The sequence below is a fragment of the Atta colombica genome, unplaced genomic scaffold, assembly GCF_001594045.1.
Source record: "Atta colombica isolate Treedump-2 unplaced genomic scaffold, Acol1.0 scaffold55, whole genome shotgun sequence".
NCBI classification, from domain to species: domain Eukaryota; kingdom Metazoa; phylum Arthropoda; class Insecta; order Hymenoptera; family Formicidae; genus Atta; species Atta colombica.
The window spans coordinates 641,117-648,758 of record NW_017259545.1 but is presented as its reverse complement, the minus strand read 5'-3'; the positions used below and the strand labels follow the sequence as shown (position 1 = coordinate 648,758).

Genomic DNA, 7,642 nt, shown 5'->3' with positions numbered 1-7,642 from the left:
GATTAATAAGAGCTTCCGGTTTCCGGTGTTTTGAAAAAAAAAAAAGAAAAACTAAGAAGTTGCGCTGCATTACCGGCAGGTGGTGCGACAATCGCGCAGCGTCGCCATCGATGACAGCGACGGCGATCAAAGCCGTGCGGAGTATCTGGGAGAGCAGTCGCGTTACGCTTTCCTCGTCGCGCGAATTCTCGGAGTCGGGAGTCACACGTATTACATTATACGTATATACGTGTGCGCGCGCGGTTCACGGCAGCCGGGTCGATGTGAAGAGGAGAAGCGAAAACGCGAAGTGGCGCAAGAACGAAAGATGACAGCTCGGCGTGTGATTTGACAAGTGGAGAAGATAGCGTCCGATGGGAAAAGTGCCCTGTTGAATACCGCGGTGGTTGACGGACTAGTGGACTTTAAGGTATCCGCCGCGCGCGCAATTCTGCGTATAAACTCCTTCGGTTAGTGCTCTCTCTTTCTCCTTTTCATCTATCTCTCTCTCTCTCTCTCTCTCTCTCTCTCTCTCTTTCTTTTGTCTGCTGTTCCCCTTTTACGACCATTCGCGCGTTAGGGTAGCGTTCGAATGTAATCGCTCGATAATCGTGCAGATTCGAGGCGCCGCGCGTCATCGAACCGCGGTAAACTCGGCCGAAGTGCGGGAAAAAGGGTTCAAGAAATCGATCGCACGCGAAATGTACCGCGCCAAGGAACCAGATCCGTATGACGTTAATATATTATATACATACATATACCTATACATTCACATATATATATATATATATATATATATGTGTGTGTGTATTGCACTTGGGATGTATATACGTATTCAAAAATACATGTATATGTATATATGCGCGTATAGAAGTGTGTGCGTATAGAAACCAGCCAGTGGAATCCCGGTTTAATAATTGCGGGATGTAGCATGTCGTTTTGCGCGTTCTTGAGGTTTTCCTGTTTCCCATCGGCGACCAATCACACCTCGCGCAATCCGGTTCGTTCCGATCGCCGATGACTCGTAGCATCCATAAATGTTTGCTGTTAAAGAATTTGTTCCACGGTATTAATTACAGAGTGATGTGTTTACTACGACAAGTATCAATTTTCTGCCAATGCGAAACTTCCAACTGTAATTACAAACATGATAATCGTTTTTTCTCCTGTTACTCTCTTTCGATTACTTTAATCTTCTATCCGTCGAATCGTTTAACATTTTCTACGTTGCTATGAAATTATCAAATTACAAAAGATGTTCCGAATTAAAATAATTTTTAAGTACTAATTTAAAAGTCATCATCAGTTCTCCAAAAATTTACCTGTGACTTATGTTACATATATTATCGTCATATGTGTTAAGTCTTTATTTTTACAATGCAATATTCTTGAATAAAGACCTTAATATTTTAAAGACCTCGATATTAACTATAAATAATAATTAAAATATATATTAATATTTATGATTAAACATTTCTAATCTCCCTTCTCCTCTTTCTCTCTCTTTCTCTTTTTAAATCTTTCTTTCATTCTTAAACTGTTTGAAAATAAATTTAAGCGCAGAACAAAACGCGAATATAAAAATAATCAAGTCACGTTCTGAAACATATACGCGATTATTTAGAATGGAACGTATCGAATGCGCATCGGAAATGAACGGTGCAGCGGGATTAAAGCAACGCCCAGGCGAGAAAAAAGAAAAGAAAAGAAAAGAAAAACGTGCGCTACTTTGAATTTCGGAAAATCTACGTCTCGAGACTTAAGTCCTCGAGTGAAGAAACGTAAACGTCGCGAGCCGGAACGCTGTGCGACAGGCACTTTTATCGCTAAGACTCGGAGAGGCGCGCAGTGCTCGAACGGACACGCTCGAATCGATTTTCCCGGTGGTGTACCACCGTCGCTTCGACGGTCGACCGTGCGGGCTTACCGCTCGCGTCGCGTTTCCTCGCCTCCGAGGGTTCCCGACTTCTCGCGACTCGCGACTCCTCGTCGATTACACGTCGTTCCGTTTACCGTTATTTCGCCCCGATAGATATCGTCGCGATTACGCGATGACGCCTTAGAACCTTGTTCGTTCTTTGACCCTCGAACAGAGAGTTCGCGATCCTGACACTAAAACTTGTCTTGCGTTCCCACCAAAAAGTTCTGGTTCTTCCGCTTTTACGATTGTTACGTTAGATGATTCGATCTCGCGATTTATTCGCGAGAAAAGTAGAATCGTGACGTACAGTGCTCTGAATGAATTAAGAGCATCTCAGACAATCAATGTGATCGAGACGTCTCTGAAAGACGCTTTATATCTTTAAGATGTAATTCTGGATCTTTATATTGTTTAGTGATGTTAGCGGTAAGATTGCACTTCGGGCGATGCTCGCTCGCTTCTTTCTCCTTGACGAATAGTTAACGGAAGGATGGTCACAATGTGCCTGTGAACCGTTTCGTCATGTACGGTTATATACCACCCGTATCGCTTCGTGAAGACTAAAAATAGCGTTCCTCGAAGAACAACCAAAGTAATTCGGTCGATGGGACTATATTACACCGTCTGCTCGATATTTTATCTCCCATCATGGGAATTAATTTTTACTATTGAGAGGCATTCAAAAGAGGCGATCGAATTCATAATTTCAGGTTCGCTTTAAACATAAGATCGTGTTTAAGTGAGCCCTTGAAGCTATACCGCGATTCATTTTAAATCGTCGTCAATTCGAGCTTCTCGTGTATACCACGCTAATAAAAGCCAAGTTTCATCTATTAATAGTCTAGATTCCGTGTCTCTTCCGTGACGGGAAAGAAAAACTCCGCGTTAAGAGGCTAAAATAAATAACACGTTATCGGTTAAGCGTTTTATTCATGGTTGTACTTTGATACATCCTATTTTGATCGATTCTCGAACGGTCGCACAGATATCGGGATTCCCAGGCGTGGACCGAAGTTGAGAATTAACGAGCGGAAGTATAAGGGGAACGAGGGCGGCGAGGACGACGGCGGTGGCGGTGGCGGCGGCGGAGGTGGTGAGGGTGTGAGACAACGAGAGGGTGAATCGACGGTACGGCCGAAGAATGACGGGCGAGGACGGAAAGCGCGGTGGCGGCGTCGACGACGTTACCACTGGAGCAAATATGAACACGAATGTCACCGATAACGTCAATAATGTTAACGCCAATGTTAACGCCAACATAAACGTCAGCCAACAGAACGGAGGACCGGAAAAGGCTCCTGTAGTCGGCGGTACCAACGTGGAGACGCTGCCACGCGCCGGCAAACAGGTAAGATTGATGAAACTTTTTCTTTACTGAGCGGTGTGGATCTGGGACGTTGAAAAACTAATGTCAACAGTGTATGATTTGAAATTTGAACCTGTTTGATTTGATGTAATTCTTTTTTAATTTTATCTTCTTTACGATGTAAAGAAAGGAAGTTGAATTGGGACATTTAAATGACGATGCAATTGTTAATTTATTCGAGTTTCTCGTTTCTTTTTTCATGACTGATTATCAATTATAATTTGTTTTATTTGAATGTAGGTAATGAACGGAAAAAAGATGATCTAAAGGAAAATCTTTAATAAAAAAAGAAAGTTTACTACTTTGAAATTTCCTATTATAAAATTTAAAAATTGTTGCTTAAAATTATAAAGTAAAAATTGGAAAGCTATTTATCATTCTCAATGCTTCAATTCGATATCTGAGAATACGTTACCGGATACTTGTCTAGCAATTTCATTGATTTGTATGTTGCAAAAGACAGCTTTGCAATGCATTCTAACATACATATTGAAAACATTAGAAAGTTTCGATCGCGCAAAATCAGAGTTGATATTTAATATAATAGAAATATTTCTATCCATGTATATGATGGTATTGTAATCGAAGTCGCATAATTATATATGGGACTACCTATACAATTATGTTTTAAAAATTTGCTGTGTCACGTACGCAATACTCAAAATTATCAACGTACTGCATGGTGTGCGCATTAGTTTGTTACATAGAACATATATGTATTTTTAGCCACGAGACGAGGGAAGTGGATGGCATTATCACAAATAATAGGCTTCGTATATACATACCATCTAATAGCATATACGGGCTCACATTCAACCGTTGTTTCGCCGCATGTCAGCACAATTTCGATTGCGTGTGTAAAGTGCGAGAGGAGGGTTCAGTACAACTGTACTCTCTCATTTGACACTCTTCTCACGTGCCACGTTATTTTCTTTAGTAAAAAACTGTCTGCATGAACAAATTTTTATTTCTTTTCTTTTGCTCGTAATATTACTTTTTTTTCAGAAATCCGAACCGCTTGCAAATGTGTCTGGTCGAGTGTCTGATCGCCTAATCACTTCGCGATAAACAAATTAATGCTAAAAAATCTACAATTTTAAATATATTTATTATATTTATATATATTATATTTAAATATATTTTTGCCGAATATTTTGTAACTTGAACTGAATAGGACGATGTCATTCATTAAGATTCTCATTTGTAGAACGTACAACGTTTATAAAATTCTGTTTGGTGAATATTTGAGAAATCGCGTCAACAGTACGACTGCCTTTGTCACAGATCGTTATACGTCAACCGCGTTAACATGCAAAGCAACCATTAAGATGATATTGCGGCTCAAAGGTCATGGTTACTCCAGCATGGCTGCTACAAAGGTAGTGCTAGTAGGTAGAGGAACGCACGTGTTCACGATACTGAAGATCCTGAACGTTACTCTCCAAAATAGATCAAAAAAATCCCACGTCGAGTGGAGGCGCGCACGATTTTACGGGATAAAAAGGTTGTCAGATAGAAAACTTCTTCATTAGTCGTAGCCTCTTCCGTACCATTCTTGTTTATTATTACGTCGTTAAGTACAAAAATAAAGTATAAAAGTAAAGTACAAAAGTATTAGATACCTTCATAGTTGAAAAAACAAAGATAATAAAGTGTAAGTACTTGGTTTCGACCTAAGTGAGAAAATTGACAGCAAGTTAATAAGACGATAGAATTTGGACAAAGTAAATTTTTGCTTATTACTAGAAGCATAAGAAACCGATTGTGACATAGATCGGAATAGACTTAGGCGAGTCAACGATTTTATTTTCCGTGTCTTTGCTAATTTCTTATCTTATCCTCAAGTAAAAAAATTACTTTTATTCATTTCTCTCTCTCCTTCAAAAAAAAAATCTATCTCATCTCTACATTTGTGAATATCTATGTCGTTTACTAGTGTTTAAGTATCTTTTGCCTGTATTTAGATTTACATTTTACCTAGATATTAAAAATAAATATTCTGCATTGTCTTCATTTTATATCTATCAGTATAATCTCATTGGTATAATTTCGAGAAATTTTTTATATTCAAGATAACGATTTTATACTACGCGTGTTTGAACGTAGCGTGCATAAGTCAAACTCTGTAATAACGATGAATGTACATAATCGCATATTTTATCATTGTAAATCGGTGGAATTAGTAAAAGGATAAAAAAAGGAATCTGTCATATTTTCAAACATATCGCTTTGCTGTGATAGAAAATCAAGTCGAGACTCTTATGTTAATTAGTGAATACTTCTCTGCTGAAATAGTCGTTGCTTTATTTTCTAAAAATGTGTCGCTTGTGATGAGCGATGTATCCATTGCGGCGTAACTCGGTGACGAGTTATATCATTCCCCTTAATGTTGTGATGTCATATGCTATGAATGCTGCTGACTCTTCGGTTTAACAAACGTATCATTTCTCGCTTTTTCGAATCTCAGAATTCTCAGAAATCAACGTTATACATGGAAGATTGATTTAAAACAGTATATATAATCAGCAACTAGAAAGGTATAATGATGTAAGACAAGACAAGAAATATTTTCTTATAAAAATAATAAGTTCTTTATTAATAATTTTTTCTAATAAAAATCCTGTAATAATTATTATAAAGTATGATGATAATATTGTATTAATGAAATAAATTAGAATTGCTTAAGATTCATAGTAAAATTTTTATGTATGTACTTATCGCTATATGATTAATATGCAATATTGAGATGCAACTTTTTGAACGATAAATAAATGTAACCGATAGACCATATGCAGTTTATCAAAGATTAAGATTCCAGTCTTCAACGCAGTTCATCGTATCTTTTACACGAGGATTCCATTGATTTGCATTACGATCTGCTGTCCGGGATCCAACATTTAGCCATTCTCTATGTATAATATCTTCTGGACTCTGGGATTACGTCATAATTTTATTGTAGACCTTCACCAACGAACCTTGAACAATGTCTCGAGGCCAGTTAGTTAACCGATTTCGAAGAGAGATACGCGTATATTTTTCTCCGTTGTAAATAAAAATAAATTTCCGTCAAATTAGGTTCACAGTTGAGTCATGTTAGATAGCAAATTGATTAATTGACCGAGGCGCAACGACTGGTACAGCTACAAGATTGGTGGTTGCGACATTGCGTGTCTTCTTGCCCATGCAAATCAAGGCTGCCGGTTTATCGTGAATATCTCGTTCGTGAAGCGATCGTACAAATAATTTCAAAAAATTCGCGAACCTAAAAATTTGTCAAATTTGCATGTTACAAGGAAGAAAAAAGCTTCTTTGTAAACTATATTTTATATATCAAGATATTCTGTATAGCTGTTCCATTTGTTTATCTTTAAATTTAGGTCTAAGATTCTCGCGCGCCAGAATCTGTCATTAAAATTGAAAAAATCGCGGAACATTCACTGCGGGGGAACTTCCAATCGAATTATAATATAAAACGGCATTGTCGGTTTGCTGGTTGAATTTGAAACTGTATCTGTCCTTCAGGACGTTCGCGTGCGCAGACAAAAAGACATGAAGGTGGTGCTGCAGCGATCACAAATCTGGGTCAGTCGCGACGCATTACGGAGGGTTTTAGACTATACATCCGTCCAATTTCTTGTATTCAATGGCGATCAAGCTGTCGTTTCCGTGATGCGCTTTTAGGGGGCTACGTTGCCAATCAGCTTGACGTGCGAGTTACATTTGATTGTCTGTAATAAGACGTTATGTGCAATAACATCACGCTGTGATGGAGGCACGTGCGTTTCTTACGATGATGTGTCATCTCTTCTGTGAAATATCGGCACAAGTGCTCTAAGTATTCGAGTAAATTACTAAAGCAACTACATAATCATACAACTGATTTGACATAAATGTTGTAAGATGAAACAGATGAATATTCATCTTGGAACGAGTTTTATAAAAATACAGAATATGGTTCTCAACAAGATGACATATAAAATTATAACGAAAGTATGGTTCAATGAAAAATTAGAGAACATATAATTGAACTCAAAATTAAAGAGTACATCAAAACTCTAGAGTAATCATATATTTTGAGGAAACATGTGCTAAAATTGGTATTTCCACGTAAAAACCGGCAATTTGTACAGCGATAAAATCAGAAATTCGCACTTTAATAAGGACATTGCAATATTAAAACGATATTTGTGTTATTCGCGATACATTGGCTAAATAATTCAAACGATACCGAAGTGCGCGGCAACCGTAACAACCTTTAATAATCTCCCATGTATTGATCAGCAAGTCCATTGCACCGTGCCATTTTTACGGTTGAAAATGTATGTATGCGTTCATATGCGGAACACGTTATTTTCCATTCGTCGATTCCTCGCCGG

General features: G+C 38.0%; 1 protein-coding gene across 1 annotated transcript in view; it reads left to right on the top strand.

The window, feature by feature from the left end:
- The first annotated feature begins 141 nt into the window (after nt 1–141).
- Nucleotides 142–7,642, top strand: part of LOC108691889 (microtubule-associated protein futsch-like) — an 85,115-nt gene continuing 77,614 nt past the window's right edge. The window contains exons 1-2 of the mRNA XM_018199836.1: nt 142–449; nt 2,886–3,248. Coding sequence (XP_018055325.1) covers nt 3,042–3,248 — 207 coding nt within the window. The 5' untranslated portion in view covers nt 142–449; nt 2,886–3,041. The remainder of the gene's footprint in view (nt 450–2,885; nt 3,249–7,642) is intronic.